Source organism: Schistocerca cancellata, chromosome 2, assembly GCF_023864275.1.
Source record: "Schistocerca cancellata isolate TAMUIC-IGC-003103 chromosome 2, iqSchCanc2.1, whole genome shotgun sequence".
In the NCBI taxonomy this organism is placed as follows: domain Eukaryota; kingdom Metazoa; phylum Arthropoda; class Insecta; order Orthoptera; family Acrididae; genus Schistocerca; species Schistocerca cancellata.
Genome location: NC_064627.1, coordinates 809,562,472 through 809,574,581, shown reverse-complemented (window position 1 = coordinate 809,574,581; position 12,110 = coordinate 809,562,472). Strand labels below are relative to the sequence as shown.

Below are 12,110 nucleotides of genomic sequence, written 5' to 3'. Positions count from 1 at the left end.
CATCTTTTCAAGGAACACCACTGAGAAAATTTAGAGAATGAACATTTGAAGTTGACTGCAGAATGATTCTATGTTGCCAATGTACATTTCACGTAAGGAGCATGTAGAAAAGGTAAGAGAAACTATGGCTCATACAGAGGCATATAGGCAGTCATTTTTCCCTCGCTCTATTTGCAAGTGGAACAGGAAAGGAAATGACTAGCAGCAGTACAGAGTACCATCCACTGCGAAAACCATACATTGGCTTACGGAACACATATGTAGATGTACCTTAATTATGTGCGAAAATCTTTATAACTTCATATTTTCTTGCTGGTATAAAACACAAATCAGATCATGGATTAGATACTAATTTGATTAGATCAAAAATGATGATAACCAACTGGGCAGTAGATATTCAGCTTACATGATGTTTTGAGAACATTGCAAACTTAAGAAATTCAGCAATTTTACATTATACAAGTTACACTCACCAGCAGTTTACTCAATTACAAAGAGGAAAATCACAATTGTAGAATTACAAATCATCAGTTTGTCAAAAGCTACAAAAACAAGACGGAACTTCGGTAGCTTTCAGATGAGTCCTTTCTCAGAGCTACACAGAACCTGTGGTATTGTGTGCACAACACAAATTATAAATAACACTGCACTCAGTAGTGTCAGCTAGGACCATCAGGGACTGTTTGCTGGACTCTGAGGTACAAGCAACCACGCTTCACCTTTCAATTCATCATTGTGCAACCTGCCTCAAATGATGTAGCAAAATCTGCAGATTGAGGGGCGACTGTTGTAAAGCTGCGGTTAGTGATGACAGTCTTGAAGTGAAAGATGGTGTTTATTGAGTAACACATTGACCACGTGAGCAGCAACTGCAAGTGTGTATCTGGTGACAACATACAGCACCACCTCCAGGCATCACTGGATTATTTCTCATGTCACGCAACTCGGTCATTTGTTGAAGAAGACCAGCATATCGTCGTCCCATCCATTTTTTTTCTGTTTGTATGATGGTGGAGGAAAGCTCTGGGTCTGCTGCACAAACTCCTCACACTACCCACTACACTAGCCAGGTTGTTATGAGCTCCCAGATATCTTCTACATTGAATGTGTGTAGCACTAGATGAGACAGTATCTGGCCCAGTCTGCATAATTGGCTACATCCATTGACTATTTGTACAAAGTGAAAATATGAAGGAACAATACCTTTCAAAATGAGACTTGTCATATCTATCAGCATTTCTACAGATGATGTGGACTTCATATGGTTAGATAAGACACTGAAATTGTTGTTTAAGATAGTCTTCCTTTAGGTGTATGACCTGCATTTACAGTTGTGTATAGGGTTCTACCTGTACAATGCATGGATAAAAGTTCATTCAGGTCAGACCATTGTTTGAGTGTGTTCAATTTGGCACTCTAGGATTATTAAAGAGTCGGTTCTTGCTAGGTTCAATGTGATTAGAAAAGTGGAGGTAGATCACATGGAGAAAAACAGAATAAGTTTCATAACTCTAGTGGAAGCCACAAAACTAAGTACAAAAGTGTGAAAATACTTCTCTATTGAATGTTAGCTGTTCAAGTATTCAAGGAAGGTGCATCTTATCTTTCTTTTACTTATATGCTGAATTGCATAATAGTTTGTATTAAGGATTTACTTCTTTCTTTCATTTCTTTGTCCTCTACCATTCGTGTATTGTCTACTCAGAATCCTATTATGTACTTTATAATTCAATGTTCATAGTGACTTTCCCTCTCACTCATGTCTTGCTCCCAACTTACGAACCACAAATGAAATTTCAATGTTTTTAGCCTCTCATCCTTCTTACAGTAAAATCCCACTCTTATTTATCAGTAAATGTGTGCCTTCTGTATTGTTAAATTTTGTGTGTTCCCCACTCTCACATTATGAAACAGACATCCTTTAGTACTGGTTCAACTTTGAAAAAGGGTGAGGGAAATTGGTAACATTGTAGCAGATACAGACACTGACTTATTGGTTAAAAAGCAATAACAGTTAGTAATGGTGGCAATTAATGTGTCATTCAACAATGATTTACTGTGGTTTAGTAGTTCCAATTCTGGACACTAACATAAGAAAATTTAATTAGTACATGTAAGTTGTAGGTCCTGGAAGTCCCAGAAACAGTACCTGACATGAGCAAGTGCCATGAATTGGAGTGACATGGTCACAGGTGCTCAGGTCTCATTTCGAGCCTGTTGTTGAGGTAATCACTTATGAGGATATTTTTAGCAAAATGTCGTATTGCTTTCAGCTATGGACCCACATTACATGAAAGTAGCTTTTGAGAGTGTTAAGTTGGTTAGCTTCAATGATGTTGTGCTTAACTTTTCTCCTGCAAAAATAAAGTCGCCTGAATAATCTCATTGCCTTCTCTAGTTTCGCAATGTAAATGTCGTCCAACCAGAGTAAATGTGAGCAAGGGTCAAAGATCTCTGTCTGAAACAGACAGTACTGACACCAATGGAATCTTGAATTTAGTTTGATGGTATATGATACTCAATATGGAAGTCAAGCATAAAATGGCTTTTAAAAGAAAGTATCATGCATGGAAATTCATTCGAAGTTGGTGGGTGTTATAAGAAGTCTGCTGCTGCATTTCCAGAAAAATAGATGGCAGAGAGCAGAGACTGAATGTGGCTACACTTTGCTTGAAGTTCCATCAGTACAAAATAAGATACTTAACAGCAGGTTGAATAAAAGTGTTGAAACAGTATAGTACACTTTACTTGAAGAATTAAACAGAACAAAGCAAAGAGTGTGTCACATTAGACGAATGTTCACCATAACCCAATATGCATGCACACAAAGTTATTTTGGCAATGGGAAGATTTGAAATAAAAATTATTTGGAGCAACACCCGTATTCATTTTTCACCCTCTGACTACTGTAGATAAGTATTTTGCAGAACTTCCAAAATAATACTCCACAGAAGAAATTTAGCTACAAAAGTGTGTTGGACACTGTGCATTGCGACAAAAGGGGATTATGTTGCAAAATAGTGCACAAAATGCCAGGCAAAGAACTTTTCACTGTCCCTACATATGTTTCACTGGGTGCATATTTCATTTGAACTCTGTGAATTTACAATCAATGAAAAAACATGGATGCCATGACATTACATCAAACCAATATGTACTTATGTTGGACATTGAGCAACAATTTTTAAGGTATTTACATGTCCTTCTGAAACTAGTCATTGCCTCCTCAAGAATCAATCTTCTGCAATGATGATTCTGTTTCCCATATTATAGTAGCTATCTTCACTGGTGTACTCGTGATGTTTTTGTTGTTTACATGGCAAGATTTGGTTGTGCCATTTCGTGTCGGTATGTGCAATGAACATCCCCTAGATCATAACCCTCTTAACTCTCTATTGTATTGTGCAGTACGGAGCAAGAACAGTAAACTCTCTCTGTAAGAAATGACCCAATCTGTAAAATTACTTGCAGATGTTACTCTTAACACCAAGAAAGCAGTTTAAGACATACTTGTCTCTCATACCTTTCAAAGCTCCATATGGTATAAAATCAATCATGGACACTGTATGTGCAATAATTGTCTTAATATATTTACAACATACAACATGGGTTGAGCTCATTTTATTTGTGTGTTCAATAAAATGTGGACTTTCTCAGCAAGTGACTTCAATTGCTTTCTAGTTTCACAAACAATATGATGGATTTATTTTAGTAATCTGTAACCAGTGCATTCTGAGCCTAGGGTCGTAAATCTTCAGATGATTCATGGAAGGTATTTACACTGTAAATACGAGACGGCTTCTTGTTAATGCACTGACTGCAACAAGGCCAACGCACGGCCACAGCAGAGCTCCACATCTGATGCTATGGCCCGACCTGCCAGTGAAATAGACGTCACTATGCTTTGCTGGTAGTCAACATATTAAAAGACAAAGAGATGACTCATAACTATTTGATTATACCAAACAGCCCTTTTAAGTGGAATGGTACATCCTTTCCAACCAATCTTGTAGAATCAGTGCTGTTCATAGGCAACAGTTTAATGTGACTGCAGAAAATTGAGCCCAAGCACTGAACTTGGTGGCAAATACATTGCTTTTTCTCAAAGAAAACTTCCACTGAGGGTAAAAACAAATATACATAATTTCAACCATTTACAAATCTTTTGACAGGGTCAGGCTTTACACAAATAGCAAGTCATTCATTTTCTATTTCATTCATTATTACTGGAGGCACACTTCTCATAATGAAAATGAAACATCACACAATTTATAACTCCATAAATATAAAAGTTTATTTACAGTTTTATAAAAATAAATGTCTTAACATACAACAAAGGAAAACACACACACACACACACACACACACACACACACACACACACACACGCGCGCGTTCAGCATTTGTTTTGTGCACACGAGATCATCCAGATGCAAATGCACATCACAACTATATTACAACACTGAAATTAAATACTTAGAACCAAGCAACTACAAAACCATTCAGTCTAATAAGGAACAATGTTGAGAAGTTAAGCATCTCTCTGCTGCAGAGCTGCTTTTTACGCCTGAGTATGTATCTGTTGTCCACATCACATTTATTTAACAGACATTACCAACATATGTGCAAATGTAAACCTACTCCTGAAGTTAACACTTAGATCCTGCAGCAAGGAATTTTTTCTCTAGGTGTCTACCCCTGTCTCAAATAACAGCATTATTTCCTGACTGGCCACAATGCATCACTTAATAATGGTAACTTTACCATGCAAAAAATAAGTAAAGAATGATCTCTATGATGTCCGCTCCATGGTGTGAGACTTTAGCTGCAACAGGTATTGGACATGAAGTACAGCCCAGAGACTTTGTCTGCTCTCCAAAATCACAAAAAACCATTCTGCATTTCACTGATTACAACAAGGCAGCTTTGAATTACAATTCATTATAAATACTGACATTAGGGACTCTTAAATATGTTTCATATTGAAGATAGCTGTAGCTGGATACAATGGAATGCATATCTGTGTTTACAGCTAATACAGAAAAAAAACATGCCTTATTAACATTTAGTTTTGACAGTTACAAATGTTCACAGCTTGAGCAGGCTCTCTTCTTAAAAGGCATATTTCAAGGACAACTTATGTCAGAAGAAAATACATGCGCTCTCCCTTTCCACTCCTACTCTCTGTCCAATGATAGTATGTAGCACTTGATCCTGGTATCAGAGTTCAGCACCTTCTGTCACATCCCTCCATTGTAAAAAAGGCCTGACAATTTTAAAATTACAAATTGATAATTTCTGTAGCAGCTATGAATATCAAGCAGCAGCTGGTCTGTCATCAGAACTAGTATAAATCACAAATTTTCAAATCGCAGAACAGTAGCACCATTGTCATTATGATTTAACTATGGTTTTTACATCTCTTGATTCTGACTGAGCATGACACTGAATACAGGATGTGAAAGTGCCACATGGTATGAACAAACTTACACTATACACACCAATGCAATAATGTTGGATCTTGAAACAAAATACTTGTACTCAATACTGTGTTCAACTGCATCAAATGAACACTGCATTACATCCATCCAGGGTCAAAGAACGCTTTCCTCAAGCATAAATGCACTTAACTGCAGTTAACACAACAATCACTCCGTAGTTTTGTGTTTCAGCGAAACAACTGATGTTCCACAAATGAGAGGGCATTGTGCACATACACAACTTTACAGCAGAAAAATAATTTAACAACAGCTGACTACTTATATAAATAGTATCAACTTGGTGTTGTTTCATTTTTCTTCTTAGCTTCAGCCATAATGGTGAGGGCTCCACCTTTAATCATGCTCATTGCCAAATCTTCTCCAAGCTTCTCTGCTTCTTCAAGGTCCATATATGAGAGAGATGCTGGTGCCATGCTACAAAACAGTTTTGGCATTCGGTATGGGCATTTGCTGCAATATAAAATTCTTCCATTAGCTGGTGTATTGCTGTGGTATGTCTTACAAGAGCTACACTTATCTTCGATCACAAAACTCAGCTAATGACACACAACAAAACCCGCATTTATACCATTCAAACACAGTAATACTGCCATACATAAAAGGAAAAAAAAACTACAACCAATGAAATTTTCCATATTTTCTTTTGTCCATTTTCCTTGAAAGTTAATTATTAGTGCTGAAAACTTTATATTCCACAGCTATTCAGTTGATACCTCTAATTATTACCTGTGCATGTGCAAGTACCCACCTGGGAGGCTCACCATCATCATCTTCTTCATGATACCGTACGTGGCATACGGCTCCTCTCTTCAACGTTTGTGAACCATCCAGGCTCCAGACGGCACCAGTTAACGACAGTGTGGCTCTTGGTGTGCCATCTGTGTAAGAAGATACTACAGCTACAGGAGCGGAGCAACCACCTTCTAATGTACGCAGGAATGCTCGCTCTGAGAGTGCCCTCAGGGCTGTGGCACCATGATGCAGTGGTTCCAATAATGAAAGTACCTCAAGGTCATCCTCACGGCACTCCACTGCTAGGGCACCTTGGCCCACAGCGTACATGAGTTCATTTGCATCTAGCATCTGTGGGAGGCAAAGCTAAGTAAGTATATGTGGGAACTACACACACACACACACACACACACACACACACACACACACACACACACACAGAGAGAGAGATAGAGAGAGAGAGAGAGAGAGAGAGAGAGAGAGAGTACTTAGCAGATCCCTGAAACAATATTTTACCTCATTATATTTAATTATTATTTCAAAAGTAAAAAGTTTTCAAAAAATGGTTCAAATGGCTCTACGCACTATGGGACTTAACATCTGTGGTCATCAGTCCCCTAGAACTTAGAACTACTTAAACCTAACTAACCTAAGGACACCACATACATACATGCCTGAGGCAGGATTCGAACCCGCGACCGTAGCAGTCGCGCGGTTCCGGACTGAGCGCCTAGAACCGCTAGACCACCGCGGCCGGCAAAAAAGTTTTCACTCTACAAGTTTAAGGTTCCAACAACATATCAAAACACACTTGAAACGTGTGAATCATACACCACCAAAGTGAAACTAAAAGCTCAATGAAGGTATACCATTTAGTTTTTTGGATTAACTGAATGCTTTACCAAACTGTCATCTTTCAACCTCATCTAGTCCTCGAGCTACACTGCAGATTGATATTTCACCACAGCCACGTTTTCGTATGCACATTCGTAGGCTTCACTAACCCACAACCAAATTGTCAGCTTCCAACCTAACCTATACCCCAGACTATGCCAAAGATCAGTTTTTCAGCACAATTTACATTCCATCATGGTGTTGTGGACTTTTAATTTGTGTATATCTATTGGGAGTACTGAATGGTTTGGCTCCTGAAGGTACATACTGGGAAGAAATTCTGCCTCACAGTTTAAAGGAATATATATTTTTGGTCATGTAAGGCAGCCTCCCTTATATCTTCCCCTTTAAAATGACCAATGAGTACACACGATCACAAATAATGTTTTATACCTACATATGTGATGCCATTTTACACCATGGGCAAATAAACATTACTGGCTGTTTAAAAATAAATTCAGAGGTTAACTAACACAATAAAGTCATATCTGTTAAGAGGCACGTTTCCAAGTCTGTGATGGTCACAATACTGCCGTTCTGAACTGATTAGTGATGTCACTGCTCTCACAATTTTTGTAACATTAGGCATTTGTTTTTCCTAATCATCTGCATTAAATTAAATTTTTCTACATTTAGAGCTTCCTGCCATTCAACATACAACCTAGAAATTTTGTGCAAGCCACCTCTTTTCTTCCCACAGCCTCCTTGCCACTGGTCGTCATCAACTACACTACATGATACTTCAACTGGGCACCTCCTCGTCATCCTCAGCTGATGATGCAAGCACGAAATTTGGCAAGTGCCTGTGATCGAAGCTGGCATATTGTATCTCGTTCTCCACTGCTTCAATTTATTTGTGTGCCGTTTACTGACGCACAGTTTGTAAAGCTCACCAGGGGACATGCCTGAACCTGACTGTTTCTCTTCATTACATCCAAGAGTAGCTGTGACCATGGTTATGAAATGACAACTGCATATATTTACATCCATTTATCACTTATGCTTCTGTTGGTAACGCAAATAACTTAATATTAGTCTACTAAAAATACTTGTTGTATCTTGCTTACCTCACTGATCCTCTTCTCCCAGTCCATCCTTTTTATACCAGCAGCAGCAAGCACAATGGCATCAAATGTGTCACCTTTGTCAAGTTTTGCCAGTCTTGTATTTAGGTTTCCCCTTATATCTATGACTTTCAAGTGTGGATACTTCCTGTTTAACTGAGCCTTCCGCCTCAGTGAGCTAGTCCCTATAAAAATAAAATAAAATAAATAATAGGTGTACCAGTATGTGTACACATAATATATTGTTATGTACTCAATCAATACAACAGAACATAAGAAACTCTTATCTATATCCTAGTGCCTACACAAGAACATACAATAACCAAGAGAGACTACACACAGATTCATTAAGAAATGAATCTAATCACAAGATCCTGTAACAATCAACATATAAACTAATAATTTTAGTAAAAATAAAATTGTCTGTCACTGATATCGCACCAAAGATGTAAATAAAGGGTCAAATAATTCACCAAATCAAATAACTATTAAAAATCATGGGGACATTCTGATGACACAAAGAGAGGAAAATAAACATATCTAATAACTGAAAGTAAAATAGTGACATCACAACGAATCCAGATTTCCAAGACTGTTTCCTATCTCACTCCGATATTGAGAAATTCAACAGAAATCATGCCAAAATCTCTCTACATAATCTGCCTCACTTCCATTGTTCCTCTAAAGATCATTTATAACTTTATAGGCTCTTACCTATAACGCTTCCTTCTGGCAATGTTGATAACGTCTTATTACTGTGCTTTTCGTGCATAACTACTGCATCCCTCGGATCTTCTCGACTGCAAAAAAGAAAAAAAAAATTGGAAGTATTAAAAAATATAATCTTAGCATAATTATTAGAATGATGATCTTATAAGATGCATTGAGACATACCTTAAGACCGCACCTATACACATTCCATATGGCAGAGTTGTTGGAAGATCTTTCAAGGAGTGAACAACAAAATCTACCAATTCATCCGCTAAAGCTGTTTCCAACTCCTTCGTAAATAAACTTTTTTCTCCTATTTTTGTTAAAGGTTTGTCTAATATTTTATCGCCAGTTGTGCTCATAGTGACTGGAATTAATAATGTACATTTTGAATGCCTTCATAATGATGCAACTGCTAAACATATCTTATAAAACCAACTGCAAATAGATTTGAAACTTATTGTCGATAACATATCAACACAAAAAAATTAGTATCTTACTGATTTCGAACTTCTTTTCTGGGTACCTCTCCTTTAGGCACGATACAACATATCTTGTCTGAATGAGGGCCAGCTGGAGGAAAAGAAAAGAAATGTATTAAAAACATGTTTGCTGGGCTGTTCATGGCATTTTCTGAATATATATCCACACTTACATAGTAACTTTATGGTAAGGTAAAATACTGCACAGAAATTTAATGAAGCCCATAGGCTCTACGGAGAAATGCTTTCTGTAATTGATGCTTACTTTGACATTAGGATAGGCAATTCTGCTACAAATGACACGAGTTGCGAAAGGTGTTAGACAAGGAATTTACTGCGACCTTACAATGCGATAGGTGCAACTAGTGAAATTATCAGTGACTCCATGGAAACAAATTCATATATCAGTGATGTAGAGGGACTTCGCACTTTCACCTGAGGTGACTTTTTTTCCTGTTATGAAATACCACACTGCAGTTTCAATTTAAGGTGACATTGTCTAAGTATTTCTACTTACGCATGGTAGAATAAACGAGGAAATAGAACAGACGTGTATCAAATTATAACCAGGTCGAGGCATCCTCTCACCGTGATTCGATTCCCTTAGAATTTTGAATTGACGCTACATTATCGTCCGGTATTAAACGAAACTAATGTTCCACTCGTTGGCCTTGCTCTGATACTTGATTAGGCCCTAATTAAGGATCTCAGCTCCAGATTTGCTCTCTCACCACATCATGACACAAGAAACTCTTTCTGTGAGAAATTCAGTTAGTAACGGTTGACATTCCACATGAAGACTTTCCTCCCTTTTTATACACTTTTTTGTCTACTGGACATCACTACTGTCATCTGAGGGTGGGGGTGGGGTGGTTGCTAAATAATCATGGTCATTCGTTCACGGCGAATCTAGCCCAAAAAAGCAAATCAGTTGCTACGACGGGACGCTTGTTAGTAACGAGTATTAATATAATTGCTAATGGCTACTAGAATACACGGTTTAGTCTGGTAACAGTTAAGTTTTGGATACCCTCCGTATTTTTCATACTTTACGTATGTTAATATTTAAACCGCCATTAAAAACTCACCTCACTCTTCCTTGATCCGACACGGATACAGTTGTCTCCCCTCATTTTGTAGTATCTTTTAATGTAGTATATACAGCGGTTTTACTTTCCAAAGCTGCTCTAAACGAAGTAGGTCACACTTCCAGGCGATGTAATCACAACTAAGCACCAGATACACTATCACTAATTTTTATTCACATTCACCTTAAATCCACAATTACTGACACTGCAGTAGATTGTGGAAGCTAATATTATACGATGTGGGGTTTCAAGTACGTCCTCATCAGCAAGCCATGGTCATTCACAAACATTTACTGTACACAGCCACACTCCAACCACTTCACTCCACTCCTGTAGTGCTACTGGCGGACACTCACTGTTTCAAGGATATTTACGTCGATCTCACTCCTTATCGATATGTTGTGTCGACGCTGACTTGCTTTGTAGCTTCGGCCCCCTCCATGTTCGGCCCCACAGTACCGAACTCGCACGGAATCACCCGAAGCTGCTCGTTAACTGCAGAGCAGCGAGCTAATTGTTACAGAGCACAGACCCAACATTGTCAAATGATGAGGCTTGCCTTTGCGCTGAGAAGACGGAAGAGAGAAGAAAGCCGTTGAGAGGAAGGGGCATTGTATAAAGTCGGCAACAACAATTCTTGGAAAAGTTGAAGCATCACTTGCAGAAATTTTATTCTTTATTTATATGTAACTAATACTTGCAGGCAGGGCCGGCCTTAGCCATCCAGGTGCCCCGGGCGAGTCGTCCAGTTGGCGCCCTTTATTGTATAAATAGCGAACCTGGCAGTGCTTTGCAACACGGTATTTGACTGTTTTCTAGAAATCGTCTTAAGTGGTTAATGGCGTCATCTTATGATCATAACATGGTTTTTTCCATCGTAAATTTGAGTATTTAATTTTTTTAAATGGAAATGAAATCCAAATAATCTGAAAGCCCGCTAAGACGCTCCACGTGAGTCTTGTGTAGCCTGTGACGTCAGTCCAGCATGCTGCTGTCGCTGCCGTAACAGTCAGTATAGCAGTGATATATTGTTTGGGCATTCACGTTTTGGGAAATTGTCTAAAAATATTGCGTAGTACTGCACTGTACATCTACAAAATTTCCAGAAAATTGTTTTTGCGTGTTCCAAACAAAGAAAAGATGCGTAAAATGTGGTTGAAACAGGCTCGTATATCCCAAATATTTCTTTTCTTTTCTGAAGCACCCCTGTACTAAAGCGAACAATACAAAACAAAAATTATTCAAATTGGTCAAGCCATTTCTTTGTTTTGGTGAGACTAACACACAACAATTGATTTTTATATATAGGAGGTAATATGTATAACGAAAAAACACTAATTTTGAATTGGGTACCATATTTTTATTGAATTTAATATAACTGTAAGCCATAAACCTATATTTTCTGTCAGTCATCTGAACACAAAACATATTACGCCTAATGAAAAACAATTATAAACAACTAAAATTTTACTTTTCTCGCTTTTCTGTCGGCAAAGTCTCTGATCAGATTAACAAAGTCGAGGTTTTCTGCAACTTCATTTTCAATGGGCAGTGAGGCCAAACTGGTTAGTCTTGTTTGAGACATGGTAGACCGCAAGTACGTTTTTATCAACTTCAGTTTGGAAAAACTGCGTTCGC

The 12,110-nt window shown here is 38.0% G+C and overlaps 1 protein-coding gene across 1 annotated transcript; it reads right to left on the bottom strand.

The window, feature by feature from the left end:
• Window positions 1-4,132: 4,132 nt before the first annotated feature.
• Window positions 4,133-10,834, bottom strand: LOC126162677 (porphobilinogen deaminase). The gene is made up of 7 exons (XM_049919328.1): window positions 10,473-10,834; window positions 9,403-9,475; window positions 9,086-9,269; window positions 8,906-8,991; window positions 8,195-8,376; window positions 6,250-6,584; window positions 4,133-5,951 (listed from the first exon to the last, which is right to left on the bottom strand). The coding sequence occupies exons 1-7, from the start codon at window positions 10,515-10,517 to the stop codon at window positions 5,774-5,776; spliced, it is 1,083 nt and encodes a 360-aa protein (XP_049775285.1). The 5' UTR covers window positions 10,518-10,834; the 3' UTR covers window positions 4,133-5,773.
• Window positions 10,835-12,110: the final 1,276 nt, after the last annotated feature.